General features: G+C 40.8%; 1 protein-coding gene across 2 annotated transcripts in view; it reads left to right on the top strand.

Annotated features, from left to right (window-relative positions):
- Positions 1 to 25,411, top strand: part of pde4d (phosphodiesterase 4D, cAMP-specific) — a 211,326-nt gene that overhangs the window by 42,777 nt on the left and 143,138 nt on the right. The window contains exon 3 of one of the 2 annotated variants that reach the window (XM_084947255.1): positions 4,906 to 5,144. In XM_084947255.1, coding sequence (XP_084803381.1) covers positions 4,906 to 5,144 — 239 coding nt within the window. Of the gene's footprint in view, positions 1 to 4,905; positions 5,145 to 10,759; positions 14,583 to 25,411 lie in introns of those variants that run through there. The other variant, XM_084947254.1, reaches the window with a different exon arrangement.

Here is a 25,411-nt window from a genome sequence, read left to right as displayed (position 1 = left end):
TCTAATTTATTGAGTTGACAAAATGGGTAACTCGCCTCAGGTCTTAGTCCCCATGGGTGCTACAAAAAGCTCCTGGTCTGCTGGTCGTGTTAATTGTTTGATTAGCAGCAAACCTGTGCGGGAATTTTCACAATTAAAGTATAAAATCAGCTAATGAGCATTATTATTAGTTAATTTTGTCGCTATGGAAGATGAATGAAAAGTCACGTTCACTTTAAAGTAATGTAGGGAGTAATCACCTGTAAAAGAATAATGGTTGACCCTTACTTTAATAGGAAACCCTTGTTATTCATGCAGAGCAAAAACTCCCTGTGGTTGCTGTAAGATTAATGGCACAGAATCAGCCTTGATTTATCATACCACCTCACAAACCCACTCCGCGCATGTGTGTATATGTGTGTGTGTGCAATCAAGTGTGTCGTGTATCAAAGATTGTCCTGGAGCCACTCAATACACAAATAACTGATCGCCTCCTTCCTGTCCATGAGGAGAGCGTACCTAAGAAGAATTCAAACTTCTTCAGTGGTCGTGCTTTGTGTTCAAAGCGTATTCTGCTAAACTCTAATATAGCCGATGATGGTGCTAACCGCTGCAGCTGTGCCACCCAAAATTGATAGTAATATTATTTAAAAAAGGAATTTGCATGATTTGTTGAGAAAATGGGCTCTAATGCAGGAAAGCTTGCTTAACCTCCTAAGACCCGAACTCTTCCACGGCATGCATTTTTAATTTCTCTTTGATATTTGGGCATATTGGGGCCCGATGAATGTAAAAACAAAGAATTACCAGATTTTTTTTTACCTTATTTTTGTTTTTAAGAAAAATGAGAGCCACAAATGAGGATATTCATTTAAAATTTTGATAGAACAGTAGCAGTGTAATGTCCTCGTAAGTGGATATCAGGCCCGTGTAGAGCAAAATTGAGTATTTTGGTCTAAATAACCCAAAATGTGATGTCCACATATGTGGACGGCAGGTCTTAGGAGGTTAAAACAGGCTCTGCTGCTGCCATCAAAGCAGTAGAATCAACTTTTCTGGTAACTCCTTAATGGCACATTGACCACCTGATGTGTTTCCTCCAGGTTAGCTTGCTGCTGTAAATGACTTTCTGTCCCTTCTCACTTTGTCTCACCACAGACACACACAGTCTTTCAGATAGCTCTTGCCCCCCCGCTGAACTTCTTATCAGTTTTTTTCCCTTCTGTCTTGACCCCATGTGCTATGTCATTTTCACTTTGAGCTTCCTCTATTTCTTAAGCGAGCAACTTCCTATTTGAACATTTGTTAAATCCAACAGATTGCCCTTCAGAAATTGTGTTTCATTGTATTTAATCAATCTTGATTTTTGTTAGATTTTTTGTAATTATAACCTACCATCATGAGGGGTTTTTTTAGGTTTCAGAGAAAGCAATTTTTTTTTCACCTCTGTTATGTTTAATACTGAACTAAGAAAAAAATTTCAGAAGTTTGCGGTGGATAAATTAATCATTCTGATGCATTCAAATGTATACTTCTTTTTTTTAACGCAGAACACAGAAGTGTTATATGAAAACAGACACCCGACCGATGAGTCCTGGTTTGTGTGTAACAGGAGGTCACTCACCTGTATCACAGTAGAAAGTGAGCACTATTTAACTAAACAAATTGGACTGCAGGTTGCGGTGTTAATTTTGATAAATTCTGAGGAATTTGGTCCAAATATCCACAGGCTAGTTTACGCAGACTCACAGGAGATATTTAACCCTCCAATAAAAAATATAATAAAAACACAGGCAACAGATCTAAGCTGGCTTTAAGGACTTGGCATATTTATGAATTTGGTTGACAAATGTTGGTTCAGTATTACAGTGGCTTGCAAAAGTATTCGGCCCCCTTGAACTTTCCCACATTTTGTCACATTACAGCCACAAACATTAATCAATTTTATTGGAATTCCACGTGAAAGACCAACACAAAGTGGTGTACACGTGAGAAGTGGAACGAAACTCATACATGATTCCAAACATTTTTTACAAATAAATAACTGCAAAGTGGGGTGTGTGTAATTATTCAGCCCCCTTTGGTCTAAGTGCAGTCAGTTGCCCATAAACATTGCCTGATGAGTGCTAATGACTAAACAGAGTGCACCTGTGTGTAATCTAATGTCAGTACAAATACAGCTGCTCTGTGATGGCCTCAGAGGTTGTCTAAGAGAATATTGGGAGCAACAACACCATGAAGTCCAAAGAACACACCAGACAGGTCAGGGATAAAGTTATTGAGAAATTTAAAGCATTTAAAGCATAAAGATTTCCCAAGCTTTGAACATCCCACGGAGCACTGTTCAAGCGATCATTCAGAAATGGAAGGAGTATGGCACAACTGTAAACCTACCAAGACAAGTCCGTCCACCTAAATTCACAGGCCGAACAAGGAGAGCGCTGATCAGAAATGCAGCCAAGAGGCCCATGGTGACTCTGGACGAGCTGCAGAGATCTACAGCTCAGGTGGGGGATTCTGTCCATAGGACAACTATTAGTCGTGCACTGCACAAAGTTGGCCTTTATGGAAGAGTGGCAAGAAGAAAGCCATTGTTAACAGAAAACCATAAGAAGTTCCGTTTGCAGTTTGCCACAAGCCATGTGGGGTCACAGCAAACATGTGGAAGAAGGTGCTCTGGTCAGATGAGACCAAAATGGAACTTTCTGGCCAAAATGCAAAACGCTATGTGTGGCGGAAAACTAACACTGCACATCACTCTGAACACACCATCCCCACTGTCAAATATGGTGGTGGCAGCATCATGCTCTGGGGGTGCTTCTCTTCAGCAGGGACAGGGAAGCTGGTCAGAGTTGATGGGAAGATGGATGGAGCCAAATACAGGGCAATCTTGGAAGAAAACCTCTTGGAGTCTGCAAAAGACTTGAGACTGGGGCGGAGGTTCACCTTCCAGCAGGACAACGACCCTAAACATAAAGCCAGGGCAACAATGCAATGGTTTAAAACAAAACATATCCATGTGTTAGAATGGCCCAGTCAAAGTCCAGATATAAATCCAATTGAAAATCTGTGGCAAGATCTGAAAACTGCTGTTCACAAACGCTGTCCATCTAATCTGACTGAGCTGGAGCTGTTTTGCAAAGAAGAATAGCAAGGATTTCAGTCTCTAGATGTGCAAAGCTGGTATAGCTGATACCCTAAAACAGCGGTCCCCAACCTTTTTTGCGCCACGGACCGGTTTATGCCCGACAATATTTTCATGGACCGGCCTTTAAGGTGTCGCGGATAAATACAACAAAATAAAACTAGTACCGGTACCGAAAAAAAGAAAATTTATTCATAACACACGTGAAAAGACCAAGGAAAACCGAGTAAACGATAAAAACGATAACAAAATAACGCTGAAAACCGATAAAAAAACCCTGAAAACCATACATTTCACACCTGAGCCTCAACTCTCGCGGCCCGGTACCAAACGACTCACGGACCGGTACCGGTCCGAGGCCCGGGGATTGGGGACCGCTGCCCTAAAAGACTGGCAGCTGTAATTGCAGCAAAAAGTGTCTCTACAAAGTATTGACTCAGGGGGCTGAATAATTACGCACACCCCACTTTTCAGTTATGTATGTGTAAAAAATGTTTGGAATCATGTATGATTTTCGTTCCACTTCTCACGTGTACACCACTTTGTATTGGTCTTTCACGTGGAATTTCAATAAGATTGATTAATGTTTGTGGCTGTAATGTGACAAAATGAGGAAAAGTTCAAGGGGGCTGATTACTTTTGCAAGCCACTGTATTTCTGTTTTGCCATCACTTCTTGAGAAATAGCCCATCACTGGGCCCCTGAACGAGTCACGTATTGTGTCTTGAAGTGAAAAAGATAAAAAAGGTGACCCGAGTGATGCTTTTCACAAATGACCTGGGGACCTTTTTTCACACTTGTCACAGTTGAAAAAGCACTGATGGAATTTCTGAAAGCTCACTTCTGTTAGCGTTTTGAGTGAGCCATGACTGTGAGAAGCACACACAAAAGCAGAACCTCCCCTAAGTTAGTCAAGCAACCATTAATACACCTGCACTTTCCCTTTAATTATAAAACTACTGTTTGTACAGATGTAAACACTACCCTTCAATAAACATGCTTTAACTTTAAAGCGCAGCTAGTTAGCATTTTATCCACATGGAAAATCTAACAAGGAGTACCAAGATATATTCTCCCTATTTACATGGGCAGTGTGGAGTGGCAGGTCTGCTGGGGACACCTTTGTTATGGCAGCCGCTTTTCCTCTTTTAAAATGTTCTTTTCTTTGTCCCTCAGCCCGGCCTGAAAGGTTAAGTCTGATTTTCAAAGGGGTTTTTTTCCTGTTAAAAGAGAGTTTGAGTCTTTATGATATTGTGAGAAAGTAAGCAAATAATGTAAATTTCCCTGTTGTGTTTTTTTTTTTTTTTTTTTTTTTATCAGATTGTGCTTTTCATCAATAAACAGTCAAGTGAAAGCTTGTACCAGTGGTGCTGGATGAATGGTCTGGCCACATATTGAAGGCTGAGAGAGCAAGATGTCTTTTAATGGACTTTTCTGGACAGGAGTAATCTTTGGCTTTGAGCACAAGGCAAAATTGTGCTAAGAGAGGCATCAGAAGCCTAAAACACACAGTACATTGGTTTTTATGCCCTTTGATGGACATAACTACCAACCAAACACTGCACGCCTTAAGTAAAGGAAAGAAAGAGGGTTTCTGTATTTACCAAAACCACTTGACTGCCATTTTACTCCAAGCTACCAGGAGTTCAGTCTCTGTCTTCCCTTTCTTTCTGATCCTGCTTTTCCCTCTTTTTTCATATTATGTTTCACCCTCGTTAGGATGAAATCTGTTATCTGTGAGGCATTTTCAATTTACCTGCTTTTCTATCATCCCCCTCCAGGTGTCCGATGACTCGTCCGACTCCCCAGAGCCGGGGCCAGTCACCTGCATGGAGCCCTTCATGGTGCGGAGGCTTTCCTGCAGGACAGTCCAGTTGCCCCCTTTAGCCTTTCGACAGGCAGAGCAGTACTACTGTGATCGCAAGCCGGAGCCGGACACAGTGACAGTCCCACCACGGCCCACAACACTGCCACTGCGCACACCGCCACTCATTGCTATAACCGCGGCTGATACCAGCAGGTAGGACGATGTGGGTGTGCTGCTTTTCTTAAAAGTGTTTTTTTTAAGTCCTCCAAGTAACTTCATTTTACATACAGTTTGAAATCAATGTGTTCAAACTTTACTGGTGGCTGAGCTCTGATCGTTAAATACTCATGCTTAAAAGTCTGTTCCTGGAAAAATACTCATACTTCAGTTAGGAACTTGACAGCTTTATGCCGTGAGTTAAGGGAACTATATTTACCTCTAAAGAAATGCACATGTAGCATCAGATGTTTAGTTGTCACTACAAGGCAGGAATATTTATCCTCAGACTCAGATAATCAAGGTTGCTAAAGGGCTTTTATGTGGTACAAAAACAGGTTTCAGCAGGTACATACAAGTTTTTGCCCACTCATAGACATTACCTGAGTCAGTACAAGGGCTGTCAAAAGAAGACAAGCAGCAGTCTCGCTGCATTACAACCTCAAATTCTTCAGGTAGGTGAAGAAATACCAACATTTCACAGATGACTATTTACTGATTAAATAAAGCGTTTGTTATTTACAAGTCTGAGGATGTTTTCACTTCTCTGGAGTTGTACACCTGCAATGAGCTAAGTCTACCCAGGCTGAGCTTATGGCACCACTTCAGCCGTCAGACAAATCAAATCTTTTCAGAGAAGGATTCATGCTCTGCACGGCGAGGACACAAAGATCAAAGACGACTCCTCACCCAACCTCAACCAAGCTGAACTTTTGTGGGGACTCTTGAAGGCTGAGAAAAACCAAGAGGAAAATCTTTGGAATATTGTTAAATCATGGTGGGTGAACACAGGCAATCAAATTTTTGCGCCGCCACTGAGTTCACGCCAGCTTAAGTGTATGCTGTCGTTACTGCAATGAATGATGGCGAGACATTTTGAGATTCTAGTGTGTTTTACACAGAGATCCAACTTTTCCCTGAAATCGTCAAGCTACTATTTGTAAAATAGTCCATCTATTCTCCAATTGAAGGTCACGAGGAGGGAGTAGCCTGTCCCAGCTACCACAGGGAAAGATGCAGGGCACATAGCGCTAGTGCAGAGACAGACAATCATTGACACCTTTGGGTAATTTAGAATCACCAGTTAACCTAACCCACTGAATACATGTGGGTGCTCCATGTCTTTGGACTGTGGGAGGAAGCCAGAGAGACATGCGGTGACCATGTAAACTCCACACAGGAAAGGCCTCAGCCAGATGATGCTTTGAACCCGGGATCTTCTTACTGTTACTGCTAACCACTGAGCCACCATAGTGTTCCTTTGGAAAAACAGCGTTTTATTGTATTTTAGAATCAAATGACAGACATAGTTAAAGTCCTTCCTGTGAAACAGGACTCATATAATGTAGGCAAAGAACCCAGAGGACAAAAGTAGCTAAAAATAGCTGCTGGCAGTGAGGTTTGTGCATCAATCAAACTGAAAAAGGTTGTCATTGGACAGCCAACTCTCACTTTGTAGATGCCCGTGTATACTAAACATAGCAACAATATGAGCTTTCAGATCAGTCACATTATTTTAGCCTAACTAGATAATATGATAACTATGATAATACAAAAACTAAAGATATGAATACAGCTCTTTATTGTGATAGATTACCTGCTTCTGACAGCTTTAAGGTGTCTTTAAGTTGAGTTTCATGGCGTGGCGAAATGAATAGAAACAATCAGAAAGGTAAGAAATCAAATACAGCATGATTTGACAGCAGTGCAGAGTGTGCTTGTTGTTTAGTGGATAAATAACATGCAAACCATTGGCATTTAAATCATTCCTGTCGGCTACATGCTGTTAAGAATGTGACTCATCAGATGTAGAGGTCTAGCAGAGTTCTGTTTGTCAGCACCGACACTCACTAATCTTAAAAGAGTGAATGTAATTTACCGTGTGAAACATGCTAAACAAGTTAAAAGCAGGGACTGAACCGTGGATTTGATTGATCTGTTGTGTAGTGCGCTGAGTCCTTTTAGGTGGCGTTTATTTTTATCCTCTGTTCTTTAACATATTGTACAGTCTGTAGTGTAGCCTCGCAGCCTCGCCGTGATTGGAAAACAAGATTGCACCACAACTAAGAAAAGAATCGCAGCCTCTCCGGAGAATGTTGGAGAATGAGCGCCTCAGATGAAATGAGGTTTGGCACAGACAAACACCAAGCCTCCAACCAGCTTGCTCTGAGGGGAGAGAGGAACAATGTACCAAACAGCATTCTGTATCAGAGCCAGTGGTCTAGTGGGAAGTCATAATTTAACTCAGAAAAGGAAATATATTCAGGCAGTTTCAAGAAGCATATAATTTCAGTGGTCAAACCTATCTGTCAGTGGAAAATCCCCATTGTCTTGGGTTAGTATCGCACTTAGAAACGTGACAAATGTACTCATCAACCCAAGGGGAAAGTGGCACTCCTCTGACTCATCTTTGATCGCCTTGGCATGCTTCACAAAGCTCGGTATTTCACACACACATTGTGCTACCTGCATAACATTGTTCGCTGGCTCATCCTGTGCCAGATGTGAAAGTAAATGGATCGGCCTGCTCTGATTTTCCCCTTGGTGCCCCTGATTTGTCCTTTTCCCTTTCTCTCTCCAAAGTTTGACTCCAAACGACGAACAACCGACAGAGAAATGAGTAGCTCTTATTAAGCCTAAGATTGAGGAATTTGTTATAGGGTGCTGTGAACACACTTTAGCAAGAAGACAGTGCCGCTGACTTGTAGACTTCTTTTGTAAGGAAGCGTGAGAAGCTGGTGACACTCAGTTGTGTCTAAATTACATTTTCAGGCAGGCAGAGGAATTTTCAAGGCAACTCTGATTCACAATAGCGCTGAAAGGCTTTCTTTATCTTCAAAATTGCTGTTACACGTCAAGAGCATCTTCATTGTAGGAAATACAGTGTATTTTTGTCTTTGTTTCTGGCGGTGTCGTCTGCAGCTTGATGTGTCACACATTGTCAGCTGCACTGTATAAGCAGCAGAAACTGCTACCCATAATACAGAAACATAGTCAATACTGAATAATTTATTATGGCACTGTGATAATGCCCAAAAGTGTCAAATCCCTTTTATTTGAACTTCACAAAAGGGCAGACTATTCCCAAGTGTGGGCTGCTGACCACTCTTTAAAAAGCGTGTTGCATTTGCGAGACAGGGATTTGGTATTTTTAAAGGTGGTTTGAGTGATTATTTTAAGAAGACAAAGGCAGGAGGGGGCTTGTCATCTGTTTTTCTACTTCACGTAGCTGTATTGACTTCTCTGTGCTGCCCCAATGAGCCTTTTCTTAAGGAGAACATGAAAGGGGGAACATTTTTTGTCATCTTTCTCTAAATTAATCTGCCAGCAGTACCAAAAATACTGTTACATGTTAGATCAGTGTTTTGTGGTGTAATATATTATGCGCTTGTCAACATTTCGATTATGTTACTGATTATTTTTTAAGATTAATTGTCACTCAGCTTTGACCGACTCAAAATCGCAATCCATTATTTTAAACCCATATCCGGTAAATTTGACTCCTTTCATAACTGAACATAGAATGATCAATTAAAGACAAAAAAAAGAGGCTTAGGGAGGAAATGGATGCTGGGATGAGTTTTAACAAAGGTCATATGTCTTAACGTTGCTTCGAGCTCCGTTCATTCATAATTCAGCACAGCAGCGTGGAAGAAATATACAATGGGGAAGCATTAGGGTTGAAAGGTGTGCCATTTTAAATGCTCCAACTGCATGTTTTAATAAAATTTAGTGACATTAACTTTGTATGCTGCCAAATGAGACTGTCTTCAGTATTAATGAAATGGTCAAAAAGTGGTGCCCTGTCTTTCCATTAGATGCCCTCACATAATTAATATAAAAGAATGATTTTCATGAAACCGTTTCAGTGTTTTTGTCTTTGCTTCTCTTCTACGACTACCAGCATTTACCCGCTGCATAACAGCTAAAAAAATCCGAGTTCCCCCCCAAAGCCTTACAATATATAAACACACGCTTATTATAATATCCCAAGAGAAGCTGATTTGCTGATATTATAAATAATGTAACAGTGGAAAATACTGGATGAAAACCTGCTCAGTTTAAATAACAGCCAACAATCTCCAGAGCTGAAAAATGAAGCTGCCACAGAAGCGCCAAAAGCTGCAATTCCTTGAACTGGGCTACTTCATGCATCCTCCAAAAATGAATCATAGACCCGTTGGACTTTATGTTATCTTCATCACAAATATACACGGTGTTTTTGGTTTTTTTGAATAGCTCAGCTAACAAGATACAGTGGGTCCGTCTACTAGGTATCCTTGGGCAAAATACTGCATTTCTCCTGATGTATTCATTGGACTGTGAGTGTGCTTACATTTTATACAAGGTGCTTAGGCATAGAATAAGTGTGAATGTGTGTGTGATTGGCTGAGTGAGGTTTTTGTGCTCAATCAGAGAGGAAAAGTGCCAAATACCAATCTGTTTATCACCACTTTCACTGACAGGTGGATACTGCTGCAGGGGGCTTTAGACCATCGCTGTCTGATGTGTCACTTCTACTACTTCCAGTGGCTGGAACTGGAGTTTTTGTCCAAGGAGTAAAGATAATGAAGTTAGATGAGTTTAAATACCTGGGGTCAAACATCCAAAGCACTGGACAGTGCACAAAACAGGTGAAGACCTTGGTGCAGGGTCCAGAGGGGTGATTTATAACAAAAGGATAGCAGAAAGAGTGAAGGGGAAGCTTTAAATGATGGTTTGGTGTCTGTGATGCTAACAAAAAGACTGGGGGACGAGGTGGAGGCAGAGTAGAAGGAGTTAAAATTTTTGTTGGGGGTGCTGAATGTGGAGCTCTCAGTCAGGAGAAAAGAGAAAGACCACAGAAGAGATTCACGGATGTATCGAAGGAGGACATTTAAAGGGTTGATGTGAGAGAGGAAGATGCTAGGGTTCGGTTGAGCTGAAGACAGATGATCCCCTAAAGGGAGGAGCTGAAAGAAGAAGACGAAGAAAGGAACCTGAGCTCTTGATTCTCACTTTTTGTCATGTTTGGTGCCTATTGAAGCGTTTCAGTTGAGTCATCTGACCAATAATATGGCTTCACATGTGTGACTGATTGTATTAACAGACTTACCAAGAACGGCTCAGTGAGAATTTTATTCAGCTGCTACTTAGCCCTGATTGTCAGGCATCTGTGTGTTATTTTGCAGCAGTTCGGCCCATCTTTTGTATACAGTTTACATTAAATACAAATTAGTGTGCATGGATTTCTTTTGCACATGAGCCCAACATGTTAGGAGCAAATCAACAGAAGAGCTCAACACCAGCTAATGGGTATTAATTAACTTATTAATATGAGAAAAAAAGTGTCTTAAAAGACATTAACTGAGAACAGCAGAACAATATCAGCGCTGGATATTAACTCAATACTGGATCAAATCAGCTACCACTCTATTGATTTTCCAGACACTAAAATGTCATCTCTGGAGTGTTATGTGAGAGATCAGCTGGAAATAAACACTTTATTTTTCATTTTGTACACACACGCGTGCGCGCGCACACACACACACACACACACACACACACACACACACACACACACACACACACACACACACACACACACGTTATAGATACAGGCTAGAGATTCCACCTTCTCTCCCTTGATAACAATCCAATAGCAGTTCTGTTTTTTTCTTTCTTCATTAAAAGTCTGTACAGCTCACTGTGAGGAACTGATTGAGTTCATTCTCCTGTATGTGAGGAAACATAAGCCTGCAACTTGACTTACTTTTCCCCCCCCCAAAAAAAACATTTAAATGCAAATATTTTTTAGGCTAGCGCCAAATATAGTTATTACAGGAAGCTTAGATAACCATGTCATGATTAAAAAAACGACTTAATGTAAATCAGCAAAGTGTGTCTGATAGAATCCTCCAGTACTAATAAGATCAGTATTGGAGCAATCAGGTGTAATCACTAATTATTGACCGCACTATACTTATCCCGTTCCCATTATCTCCTAGCGTTTTAATTCAGCACGAACAGAAAAGAAACACATATTGGGGGGAAATTGGTGTGACACGTGAAACAAACTAAGGATTCTAAATGTGCTCTAAAAAGTGAAGGGAACGCAGTATAACAGACAGTCAGTTAAACTTCAGAGATAAAAACTACTTTCACCTGCTTTTGGTGGAAATCCAAGCAGGTGAACAGGTACACTGGAGAGACAACCACAACATAGCCCTCAAAAATTTAGTATTTTCTTCTCCAGTTTTGCTTTTTGTCATGTCCTTTTAACTGCCAGTAGCATGAGATGGTCCATGCAGCCCATTCAGGTTGCACAGGTAGTCCATCTCTCACCTTCCGGAGGGCACACCCACGCTTGCGATCTTAAAGAGGGTCGCTGTCCAACCACAGTTTCAAGAGTGTGGAGGAGATACTATGATACTATGAGACAGGCTCTTATATGAGGAGAGCTGGGCAGGGTTATAGAAGGGTTCAACCCAGCAGCAGGAGGAGAAACAGAAGGAGCTACCAGAGCGTTAGAAAAATGACCTCCAGCGGACTACTCGTGCGTGTTTCTGACTAAACTGTCAGAAATAGAACAAAGAAGGTGGAATTAAGGCCTGTACTCACAGCCCACTAACATTTGTCCAAGAACATGTCATTTTATTTCTTTATTTTTGAGCACTGTATATATAAAAACATATATAAGACATTTAAACACTCGTGACCTGTGTGTATTCTGTGCCTGAAATGGTGCAGTGTGGTTATTGAGGTGGATGGCCAGAGGGGGACATTGTTTCCACATCTAATTGTCACTCAATCAGACCCTCGCTTGCAAACCAGTAAAAAGAAAAAGAAATCATATTTCTCTTGTTAGGGACATTTCAGTACAAACCCATTGCCATGCAGCATTCAATTCATATACTAATATTAATGGAAGACAGTTTTTTTTATTAATACAAAAACAAATTTGTGCCAAATGTCTCACAGTGCATAACAATTACCCGTCTGCTTTTCTCTTTTAAGCATTATAATAAACCTTTGTGTGTCTGACTCATCCATTGTGCTACTTAAAAAAAAAAATCTTACTAATAAAAGAATAATATACAAAAATTCTTCTGAACAAGATTCACTTTGCTAAAACATCCAAAAACAATGTCCATCAAACATTCATGAAGGAGGTCAAGCAGGCGGCCAGTTAATGTCACAGATGTTTCAAGAGTGACGGCTGGGATAAACATTGATTCAGTTGCAGTTATTTGACTTTAAAATGTTCTGCTGTGTCAGTATTTTCATTATATCGACCAAAGGTTTTGTGTTGCTATGTGCAGCTCGGAACTAAAGGGTTAAAAAAAAGAAGACGAAATCAAGGGTACAGTGTTATCAGCATTAGAGCATTGCGTATAATCCCTCTTTTCACAATTAAAACCACCCCGCCCTATAACTTGGAGCTTTTTTAATATTTTTAATAACAGAGCATGCAGAAGATTACACATGGCTGTGCTGGTTACTGACAGATTTATGTGTCAACAGATGTTAGCTGTTTGCAACATTAGTGGGAAACATTTTATAGAGGGTTTCCTAATATTAGTCGGTATTGTGTTTGTTTAAGGTGACCCCAAATGCATGTTGGGATACTCTTATACCTATGACCCTGTTTAGCAACAAAGCAATGGAAAGTAAATGAAATGGCTATAGCCTGTGTTTCAGGTCAGTTCTTAGAGTGTATGTAGAGTATTTGGTTCTGCCGTGCGTGTTGTTGTAGGGTGTTTGGTTGGCTTAATTAGGTAAACTCGGACGCGTACAAAGCAAACACATGAGCTTCTTGTGTATGCATACATGGCAGGCATGTGCTCTTTATTCTCCTTCCTCTGTCCTGCTACCAATACTCTTACTCGCCACTTCAGTCTTCTCTCCCCTCGTTTCTCAGATTACATTTCTACGCTTAAGACTGGAGAGATGACATTCCCCACGCTGTTATTTTCTTGAGTAATGGGCTTGAGCTGCAAGGGAAGTGTGAGGAGAGGAAGGAAATAAAGCACTGTTCCCTGATAGTCCCCCTTTCCCTGAAAATGAAGACAAACAGAAGAGTCGGGGGGGATTTAACAAGGTGGCTGGATGTTTGCGCTCCCCTGTACCCTGTGGACATCACAGGAACGGTTTCATTAATTAGTGTGAAGGTGAACTTGTTTTACCTGCAGTGTGTTTAATGTCAGCTGCTATAAAAATGCTTCTCATTTTCTCATTCCATCCAGTGCATCTCCACAAAAACGGTTTCTTTGTGTGTGTGTGTGTGTGTGTGTGTGTGTGTGTGTGTGTGTTAAACCTAAATCTCATTTGGACTATTGTGTCATAAAACTGGTTCAGTGGTATTATATGATATAGCGGCTCTGCCCAATCCCACCCCCTGATTTTCTTTCTTTCTTTTTTCCAATCATGGAGGTTTTTAGGGGAGGTACTTTGGGTGGGTCCCTCATGTTTAATGTATTATCCTGTTCCCTATATCCTGTCGCCGCTTTTTTCCTGCAGGGGACATGAAGACGGGAGACAGTGTTGTCAAGTCCGGATGCTTTTACGCATAACTCTGCGCCAAGTTACCTTGAACTGGTTTTGCACAAGTTTGCATCATTTGGGGACACCATCCGTCCGTTTGGACCATCCTGTGCTGAACATCTCGCACTGCCGCAGCAATACAAGCACCTTGCAGAAATGGGCGTGTGCGGAGGAAGTGGGGAGCACTTGGAAACCAGACTGACCTGAGAGTTCTTTCTCGTAGCTTTACTCAGGGATACATCCCCAAAACTGCAGTTTAAAGGTCTTCCTCGTGATGCGTAAATGGATTCGTTTTTATCTCACTGCTTCAGTGTGTTTGCGCATGGTGTCAGCGATAAAGTTGATGGAGTTAAGCTCATTACGTGAGCTAAAAATCAAAAACTGGACGTGAAGCACCCAGGGTAGCTAAAAAAGCAAAACAAAACAACAAAGTTGTCTAATTACTTGTATTATTTGATGTTGTTTTATTAAAAAAACAAACAAAAACAAAACACCTGAACTCGCAGTTGTTAGTCAACCTCCCGTAAGCTTTCCTGACTCATTCAACTTAAATGCTCCCAAAGTGTAGATTTAGTTTTTAAAAAACAATTTTATTACCAGCGTGGGGAGGAGGATGGATCCCGCCTGTGGGAAAGTGGGGACGGCGCCTCTGGTCGCTGGCGGCGGAACCGGCGTGAGTGCAAAGGCGCCCAAACATCTGTGGAGGCAGCAGAATCAGGCAGCGCTCTCTCCGCTCCACCACGCGCTGGTAGTGCGCAAGAACGACCGTGTAAGACAAAGAGGCTTTTCGGACACCGAGAGATACCTCAACCCGAGGAACATGGACCGGACTTACGCAGTGGACACGGGGCACCGACCCGGGCTGAAGAAATCAAGGATGTCGTGGCCGTCGTCCTTTCAAGGTCTTCGACGGTAAGGACAAAATATAAAAGGAAACTGCTTTTCCTCGGCTTGTTTCCTTTTAATTCCCCCTCGATGAAGATGGGCGTTGTGTGGCTGACTGAGCGAAGAAGTGTTTCGGTTCTTATTCAGTCCTAACTTTGAGAAGGTTACAGTACATCTTTCTGCTTACACGGTGCTCGACCTCTGTTTTACATCACTTTTTTGTAACATAAGGTCCCAAACATTTACTGCACTGTAACGAGGAAGAAGATGAATAAACTATATGCTATATGCCGTGCAGCGCTAAAGGGTTAAAAAGAAACAACGGACACAGTCTTATCGGTATAAACCCTCTTTGGCAATTATAAAACCACCTCATCCCATAACTTGTATCTTTTTAAATATGCTGTAATAACAGAGAGTACGGAAGATTACGCATAGCTGTTTCATTTGGGTCAGAAAGATGTGTCATACTGGAGAGAAGAAAAGCAAGAATAACGATGCAAAGTGAAAGAGTTTTTTTTTTTTTGGTTGCTACAAGCCATTCTCTGTGTTAATATCAATTAGGTGGTCTGTATTTGGCACAATTGTCATTGTGTAGAATGACAAGAGTCTTGTGGGAGTCAGAGGCAGGCTTTAACCAAAGGAAGGTCACAGGAATTATTCATATGTGATGTATCCTAAATATATTACACATATGCAACCTCCTTGTATCCTAAGGATAGTGTTTAGGGGTCTTGAGGGATGGGCTCCACTTAGTTTTAGTATCTCCAAGAAGCCCGGCGTTCATGTCTGCATTTGGCACTACACTCTGCTCTCGATAAGCAAAGTAGATATAGTAGAATGTCTTTGCTATATGATCACCACATCTTCTGAAATGACTCACTGCATGCGACGATACGGATAATCACAACACACGTGCTCTTGACAACTGCTGTGTTTTCACAGGCTATCCGCTATCCAGAGGAGCTACTGTAACAGTGTTTGCTATAAGAATAGTTTTAGTGAATCTCGTCTGCATACACACAGAGACACTAAAGCACCTCCGTGCTCAGACAGCCAGCCTGGTTGTGTGAGGGAAATGTTTCTGCTCTAATTACTCACATGTTCTGGGAAAGAGGGAGGGAAAAAAAAAGACCAAATGAAATGAAATCTGAGAAGGTCACCTCAGCTCTCAGGCTTAAGTGACTGCTGTGGATGTAAGTTTCTGTCAAATGGCTCGCTGTTTCCCTTTTTTTTTCTTCTTTCCTCCTCCTTTCTTTATAAATGTTGGTTTAGATATGAGTGATACTCGCCTGCAGCGTCCAGTCACCAGTCAGCTATAGAAAGCACACTGGCTCGTCTGGCCAGCCGAATGGTTCCTGTCACAAAGAGGAGAGGCTAAAGAGAAGGAGAGAGCGAGCGAGTGACAGAGGGGGGAAGGAAGGAGGGAGTGGTGAGAGGTGGTGGTGTGTGGGCCTAGTAAAACAACCGTGCAATGCTATGTTGAAAATATATTGATTTCAATTGCAAAAGAAGATGCACGCACACATTTGAAGATTGTTTATGCACCCCATACATTTGCTTCATAAGGAAAATTAAAATTGGATTAACCCAAAGAAATAGAATTTCACACGGGCGGCTAATTACGCAAGAGGCACATTGCACTCCAGCACATATGCAGGAACATTAACACAAAACCAAATCAATGGCCCTTGAACACCGCAGCCCATCGGAATGTTATTTGCACTTGGTCAATAGGCTCACGTAATTGGTTGTTGATTTTTGTGTGCGCTCAATGGGTTGCATGTTTTAGTAATTCCTGATTTCCGTGTCTTCAGGAACTGCCCCCCACAGGGACCTTCATCCAGTGAACTTGTCATTAGATGAACATCAGTCTAGATATATAATCGTATTAATACACCGTTCCCAAGTGTTGGGCTTATTGTGTGACACAAAATATATTACAAAACACTCAGAAGACCAGCCTTGATGTACTACAGCACAAACAGATCTAATATAATTGTGCGCAATGAACATGAGATCTTGTTGCCTTTGAAATGGTTGCTTTAAAGACCACTCACAGTCAGTTGCCATCTTCAAACAACTGCATCAAAACAGTGATGAAATGGCAATAACACGAGGTTGGTCTCCCATCAGTACATAAATATTTGTGATAATACAATAATTAAATCTGAATACATTGGCGAAAACTGCAAATCTGTTACAGATACACATAAATTCTCATCAAACGGAAATTCATATTAACTACTTATTTTTAGAGTCCTGTCACAAGGTCAGATTGGAATCAGAAATAATGAAATAATAGTGATGTAACTGCTGCCGGATGGTGATTTAACTGCAAAATGACATCCTGCAGGAGTTACATTGTATATAGTGGAGTCATCTATTGTAAAGAGACACGTCGCAGATAGTGGTGGTGGTTAGCACTGTCGCTTCACTGCAAGGTCCTGGGTTTGAATCCCTGTTGGCACAATTTCTGTGTGCATTCTTTCTGGGTCCTGTGGCTTCCTCCCACAGACGTTAGGTTAAGTTGATTGCTGATTCCAAACGGAGTATAGGAGTGAATGTGAGAGTAAATGGTTGTCCATCTCTCTGTGTTAGCCCTGTGACAAAGCAGCGACCAGTCTAGAGTAGACCCTGCCTCTCCGCTTGTCCCCTCTTTGACCCTGAGTGGGATAAGTGGAAGAATATGGATGAGTTGCAGTCATCAATGCAGATGGACTCATATTGATTGCAACACGTTGGCAATCTGTCTGCATTTATAAATTAGAGGCCAGTTGTTTGCAAAACTTTGACAACCTGTCTGAGAGTGATAGCAGTCAGTCCGAGTCGGACCGTGACTGGTTGGAGACAGATTGCCTCCAACAAGGTGACCTGTGCAGTCACCTGGCGATCGAAACAGGTCACCCAGAGGTCAAGGATGCTATACGCTTAGTCTCTCAATCTCAGTTGGTTGCCCCAACTACTTGGGGTTGTCGGCTAACAGCAAAAACATTCAATGCAACTATAGGCAATTTCTTTACTTTTTTCTAGTCTCAAGGCGGTTCCTGTCCCGTTCTTTACTCTAGTGTGACTGAGCTGTAAATGTTGCTTTAAATGATACCGAACAGCACATGAGCACAAAAATACAAACATGTAAAATACATATTCCGCAGTTTCATTAAAACAACATTGCTTGGCATTTTGCATTTTCGATTTTGCCATTCAAACAGCAGTGTGTTTGCCCTCCTGGCATTTACTCGGATTTCTCTAAGAGCCTTTAACCGCCATTGTGAACATAAAACCTTCTCTAGGCTACTTGACAAGAAACACAGCTTATTTCTCCTGCAGGCTTAAAAGCTTTTTATTCTTCAGATACACTTATTGCTACATAGTGTTCATGTGTGATGCATGCATTATTTACCTATTTGATTGACGGTTTTAATTAACAAGGCTCCAGAAGGTCACACAAATTCACATGAAAATTCAGCAATCAAGTTGTTGCTGCAAGTCAGCTAAACAAGACGTGTTTCCTGATTGTAACAGACAGACATAAACAACTTCTGCGGCAGTGCCCCAGTAGAAAACTAATAAGAAGTGCCAGCTACTTGCTCAACACGTACAATTGATGTCAATCTTATGCAGAGAAAGAGACAGCAAATCTTTCAGTGAGAGGACTGTTGATGTGGCTGCGTGTGCCTGAGTAGCTGGTTTGGTGCGAGGTCAATCAGCCCCAAGGTAAAAGACATCACCCAAATGTGTCACAATCTAGGCTGGGCCTGGATGCTGCTCGGGGCTTCTGTGAGACCTCAGCTAAAATCTGGAGCATTCTTTGATGAGGAGATGGCATCTCTCCCATTCCTCTCCTGCTGCTTGCCTGTCCCTGCCATGGGGACGCTACAGGGGGGTTATCTTTATCTTTAGAGATGTCAGTGAAGAGGAGGATAATGGTGCCTTCTTGCTGTACAATCACACAATTTAAGATTTGATGATTCAGTGGGTGGAAAAGCAAATGTCAAAACTGAAAGAAAAAATCCCCCAAAAAACAAAACAGAAACATCTGAGGAGGGAAGTGAGAAAGGATGAAAAGTGCTTAATTTGGATATTTAGTTACTTCATCACTGGCTGGCAGATTGGAAACTCTATCTCTGTCCTCTACCTTTGCATTGTACTTAAAGGCCGCTGATTTTTCTCCAGCCAGTCTTCCTGCTGTGAATGCCATTACCAGTGAGGTTTTTAGCCACGATGAAGCATAACCCCCTGGCTGTGTCATTAGATCCCATGGGTGTTAGAGAGTGAAGATGGAACTGCTTTTCGGTACGTGGTTATATATAACCACTCACAGCCATAATCACAGGCATACAGTATTGTGCAGAAATTTTGAGTCACTCCTCATTTTTTTTAAAATATTTTGCTAGGAAAGTGGGAATAGGTGCAGCGATTTGAAATATAAAAATATAAATGGAAATGGAGCATATAAGGTAAAAACAGTATATTTGTACATTTCTAATGAGCATATTAAAAGTTAATATTTGGGATAGGGTTAATCTTTATTCTTCATCTCAGCCTGAACTCTCGTTGACAAGCTTTCTTGTAGATTTTTTAAGTAGTCTTCAGTTGTGGTTCTCTGGGCTTCCTGGAGGACATTCAACTCTCTTCTTTGTATTTTGGCTTCCTGTTGGTCCGTTCTATGTCAGGATGATCCCACACTGCTTTAAGAATGTTGAGGTCCAGACTCGGCGAGGACAAGCCGTGACTCATAGTATTTCATAGCATTAGTGTTTATCCAGGTATGTTTTTACTGCTTTAGTTGTGTGTTCGGGATCATTGTCATGCTCTCCCGATGTCCTCCGTACATGCTGAGAATGATTTGAGCCAAAAATTTCAAATTTGGACTCGTCTCCTCGTAAGACATCATGTTCAGTCCAGTTGTGCAATCTGGCATACCTCAGCCTTTTCTCTGTGTTTCCCTTCCTTAAGAATCCTTCCATTGAGAACATTTCTGATGAGACTTCAGTGAACAGGTGAAGTATTAAATACGAGAGATGCATCTCTCAGGTCCTGTTTCTTAAGGGCGTGACTTTCATGCCGGTCACTTGATCTTTTATCCACCACTTGTCCAGCTTTCTCTGATTTTATAAGGACACACTGTAGACCATGTTTTCAGCTAATAGCTCTGTGAGAATCATTTTGTTGGTGTAAAAAATGTAATACTTGTAAAACTGTGTTATCTTTGTCAGATTTTATAGATTCGATGAAACAAATGGTGACAATTAGTTTTTTTTTTGATACAGAGGGCTAAAGATATAATTTAAAATTAGTTCTTTATTAAGTTGTCTATTGTGTGTAGACACAAGAGTGGTTCATTTCTTGAGTTAGGTGCCTTTTTTTATTCTCGAATCATTTGTAGGTCAGGGTTAAGCGGCTTTAAATAAAAAGAAAAACATTCTTCTGAAAATGATCAAGGCCGGGATTAAAATAATTAAAAAGCCTGGTTTTCACTCTGTTTCTCAAAACCTTGAGAAACAGAGTCCAGAGGCCAAACTTTCTTGAATTACAAGAAAGTCTGGCTTATTGAAAACAAAATATAAAGAAATAAGGGGCAATTCCAGACTTTTGCACAGAACTTTACTGTTCTACTGTACATGCTGTTGTATTGTCACAGTAGACATCTACTGCAAGGCTTTTGTCATCCAGGAAGATGTCTAGAACATGTTCATAAACACACTAGGAACTGGGTAGTAAACTTTCCATTAGCAGAGATCAGCATCAGACATGGCGTGTCTTGGGTAATTAAATGGGGCATGAGTGAAATGCACTCGGTACGATTTTCTGCTGTGTTTCATGTCGCAGAATGAAAGGCAGGCAGAGCTGATAATTACACGAACGCTAAGCCCTTGTCTGTGACTTGCCGACCTACTCATTCGTACAGAAATGAAAAGTGTATTGAGTTTACCCTTCGGATCAGCTTTGTGACTTACCAAGGCTTTGAAGGCTGAGTATGTGCATTAGGATCTTATATAATGAAATATCTCAGACAGCCCTTTGCATGCATATAGAGCAGGTTTCCTAACACATGCAGTCACATGCATGCTTAATTAAAGGAATATAGTGAATGCCCATGTAAATGCATCCAAATAGTCATAAAACCATAGGAAATTGTAATTAAGGTGGAGATTTTCCTTACCACCAGTTTTCTCTCATATACACTTTCAACCCATATCTAAGTCATGTTATTTGTCTAAGTGTGAAGTGAATAATGCCTGAATTTCACTGCTGTTTTCCACGAGTGTTTGGGATTATACTTAGGCCTACTTTTTTAACCTCTTCCTCCGCAGAGTGTTGTGGCTCCCAGCTGTTTGTTATAAAAATGCATTGGCATTAATTGAAAGTTGCGAAGCAGGACACATTGCACTAAACATGCCAACTTCTACTATTCTGTATAAAATAGATAAAGGATTTGTTATTATAAACTTGATATAGACATTCAGGAAAATGCTCAGTATATAGGATTATTTTCGATACTTCAGGGGAAAAATGACAAATTAAGAGGTATATTTGTTTTTAAATCAAGATCAGAACAATGCTGGTCCGTAAAAATGTACTCAGCTATAGCCCCGTTTGTTACCTGCGCCTCTGGTGACTTGGGACCATACTTCCATTGCTGATCAAATATTTGCTAAGGTGGACTGCTGCCACTTCTTCTGATAGACTGTCCTCGAATTCAGTCAGGAGCATGAAACTTTTTAGACACATCTAATTAACACTGACCGTCAACATTACAGGTGGGCAGGACTGATAACATTTGCCCCAATTTTACCATTTTATTAGTCACCATAACATTTATTATACCTGTTTTATACTTCAATACTGAATATTTGTTTGAGGTACCCATGATACTAAAAACAAAGTACCATCACATTTTCAGAATTCTGTATCAAAAAATATTCTTGTGACATCTCTAATTTGTTGTGCTTTTTTTCTCATGATAAGATATGCTGATAAGATATTCAGCTGAAAGGCTGATGGAGTTCTTCAATCTCAGCTGATTATAAGCAAAATGAGACTTACTTTATTTCAAAATCCTCCCAACTGTCTCTCATCCATATAGCACAAGTCTTCCCATTTTGATCTCAGTGTCTCGTAGCTGTTACTGACTAAAATTTGAACATTTCTTTTAGGTGAAATTGCAAATCTAGTCTAGGGCTTAATAGATGTCTTGGAGACCTGCAATAAAAAAAACCCCCAAACTGTCTTTTAAAGAGGCTAGTCTCAAAGCCTTATGATGTCATGATATTTGAATGTGTGTCTTTTTCTCTTTTTCTTCTAATGCAACTCTTTAACAAGGCTGACAATAGAGGGGTACATTACAAGTCTAGTGGCTGTTGCATTTTTTCTAGGTTTTAAGGCAATATATATTTTCTTTTCATTGGACTTGAATATATATGAAATGGTGTGTTGATTCCAGCATACTGTATTTTTGTCCCTACAGTAGATGCTTTATTTAATAGCGAATGGAGCTCTGAAGCATAGAAATGCAGCGATTTTCGAACAAATGACCGGTCAGCCTCCTCTGATGCTTTTGTTTTCATGACAACAAAAAACTGCGTCAGTATGTGCAAGCAATTTTGATGTCACAATAAGTGGTTGCCAGAATTGCTTTCTGTGTTTTCAGGTTAAGACCAACATTTCTGAATAAAACATAATGCATCTACGTCTAATCAAGCCTGCAGTTTTGGAGGAAAAGTGGATTGCACTCTGTTTATTTTTTTTCTTTACCAAAGCAAATGATATTTAAAATTAGCAGGAAAAACTGGAAACATGAATATTTAATGCAAACATCCATTATGGAAATGAATGATAAAAACGTCCCGCTTCAGGAAAATAATTTATTTATGGTTTTGACACTGGACAATGTTCAGATTGTGGCTCTGGGGGGAAAATGCTTTGTAAAGCTGAGGAGATTTGCTGAAATGGTGAAACTCAGATACAAGCAGAGCTCAACAGTGTATGAGAAGTGGAGGAGACTGGTCATCTAATTTTTACCAGCAGGAATGGCCATTTGTTATTCATAGCCCTCCCCTGGCTCTTTTGCCTTCGCTGGTCATCTGCTAGGCTAATAAAATGCTTGAAACCCATTTTTGAAGGACAGCCTTGTAAGGGGTTACAAGCCAAAGCCACTCCAGACTGCTGGCTTGATGCTGGGTGATTTCCTGAGCACTTGGCTGGCTGTGCTGTGCTGATCATGTTACACATAACAGGGTAATAAAGAGTGTTGCTGGGCTAGCAACTGCTCTAGTCTAAGATACGCTGATTGCTTTTAGACGGACTGTGCAGAATTTTCAGTTGTTCATTATTTCTGTCAGGATGCAGTTAAAAAAAACTGATAAATTCTGAATTTTAATAGAATACATGACAGCAAAGCATTTTTAAATGTTAGTAATTCCTTAAATAAAGACTAAAAAGATGCATTTTCATCAAACTGTGTTTCAAGTTCTGGTGACCAGATTCTCTGTGGTCGCAGTGAGATGCTTGTCATCAGTGAGTATGACAACAGTGTTGTTTAGCGCTCTAATCTAACACAGCTCCAGTGGCAACAGAACCCACATTCAGTGATTTTCTTGGTGATCTCGCTTATTGTATTTGGAGCAGTGAAGCTGGGTTTATGGCGCTGACTGGCGTACTGGTCACTTTTGGTGTTACGGTTGGTTGTGCACCTCCCAAGTTTTGCACACAGTAGCTCATCTGGTTCATATCCAACACTGACAGACTGGAGGGACCAGTGTGTGAGAAGGTCTGTCTCCGGAGGGCATCTGTGTCATCAGCAGGGATTTGTTTGTACTCGCGCTGCACTACTGCATTAGCTCTCATCAAATTGATCCACAGTAAGGGACAGTAAGAAATTTTTGGAAACTTTAACAGCAATTTTGAAACCAATAATGAGCATACGGATTTCCAGATGGCACAAAACTCATGGAGGGAGATTGTCGCGACAACTCGCAAAAGTCATTTTTGCAGAAAACTGTGGAACAAACCCCGACTGTGATTCGATGACGTGCGCTGGCACCTGTCATTAGAAGACGACTCCGGCAAGTGTCTAAAGTTGAATTGCAAAGGGTACAGCACTGTGTTGTTGGCAAAGTTTGCATGTGCAGTGATCACATTGTGACAGATAGTAAGATGGCAGTTGCCATCTGCTTGAGAAAATGGATTTTAACTAAACAAAGGCAGGGGCACATCTGGCATGGGCACGCTCACAAATGCTGCTGATTTAAGGACATAGCTTCACCATGATTTACAGTTACTCTCCTGTTTTCATATCTTCGTCTATTCTCTTTTTATGTGTCTCTTGCTCCACACATGCTGTATCTATATATGTATATACATCTATATAGTGTTTTCTCCCTTCTTTTTTAAGCATCCTTTTCTTGGCTGATATGCCTCTGAGCTCCACATGTCTCCTGTCACATCTATCAACTTTTATCAGTAAGCCTGCCACACACACGTGAGCTAACCCGCAATTGTCATGAAATATGAAAGTAGCCCTGCTGTGGCTCTTCGCCATCTTAACAACCAGCTTCCACTAGCTCTACTTTAATCTTAACAAAGGATAAATAAATGAGCCACATTTTCTTCTAAATAGCTTGGGTACTTCTCTATTTGCATTATGGGAATCACTGTGGCTAAATTTTCCAATAAAAAAGTCCTCATTTCTCTTTTGAACCAAATCAGTTTCATCATCAAGAAGCAATTTTAGGTATTTTTATGTATCTTATTTGATATTCTGAGTAGCAGGCAGGAAATGAGAGACGAAATAGAGAGAGGGAGAAATAGGGAACGACATGCATAAATGTCACTGACCGGGCTTGAACTGGTATTTTTTTTATTTATTCCTTTACTTTTATCGTTTGGTTTTATAGAGACACTGCACAGTTAAAAGTAATTGGACCAGAGTTAGCGTGCTGGTAATTTGCGTCCATTGTACCTGGTCAGGTAGAAGAAAAAGGCAGCAGAATAACTACAGCTATATATAAACATAAACAGCACAATGAGAAAAATACATCAGTGCACGTCCATGAATGAAATCCATATGATAAATACAACAGATGCAAGCAATCAGAGGTTACAACGTCTGTATTAATTGTAAACATGGAAAGCCTGACGATTCTCAAATTTCTGTTGGTATGAACTTCCACAGTCCCACTTTAATCCAGGTATGAGTTCTAGTCCTAGTTTAAAATCAGTCATTATGACTGCATCAAGTCAAGGCATTACTATATGATTCTTGATTTTACCCTAACTCCTGAGCCACTTCATCATCCCTGAATAAGACTCAATAATATGAAGAAATCCACTGGCCAGTTACCGGTCACTTCTTCAGCTATGCAATGCTAGGGTTGATCACCTTTTTGCTTTTAAAACTGGATTACATTTTTCGTGGCACAGATTCAATAAGGAGATGGACACTTTTCAATGAGATTTTGGTCCATATTGACATGATATCGTCACATAAATGCTTCAGATTTGGTGATTCCACATCCATTATGCATTTCTCCCGAGATCTGATGACTGTGAAGACCGTTTGAGGACAGTAAAACCTCGGCTATGTTCAAAAAACCAGTCTGAGAAGATTTGAGCTTTGCGGTATTATCCCCCTATCTTGGTTGTAAATTTATTGGAGTTACTGTTGCCTTTCTATCAACTTAAAGCAATCAGGCATTTTTCCTCTGACCTCTGGCATCAACAAGGTATTTTTTGTCCAGAGAACTGCTGCTCACTGGAAAAAAAATCCCTGTAGATCAGCACTTTCTGAAACACTCAGACCAGCATGTCTGGCACCAGCAAGCATGCCATGATCAAAGTCACTTAAATCACCT

The sequence above is a fragment of the Perissodus microlepis genome, chromosome 12, assembly GCF_051167445.1.
Source record: "Perissodus microlepis isolate ML-2025 ecotype Zambia chromosome 12, ASM5116744v1, whole genome shotgun sequence".
Taxonomy (NCBI): domain Eukaryota; kingdom Metazoa; phylum Chordata; class Actinopteri; order Cichliformes; family Cichlidae; genus Perissodus; species Perissodus microlepis.
This window is presented reverse-complemented; position numbering and strand designations above follow the sequence as displayed.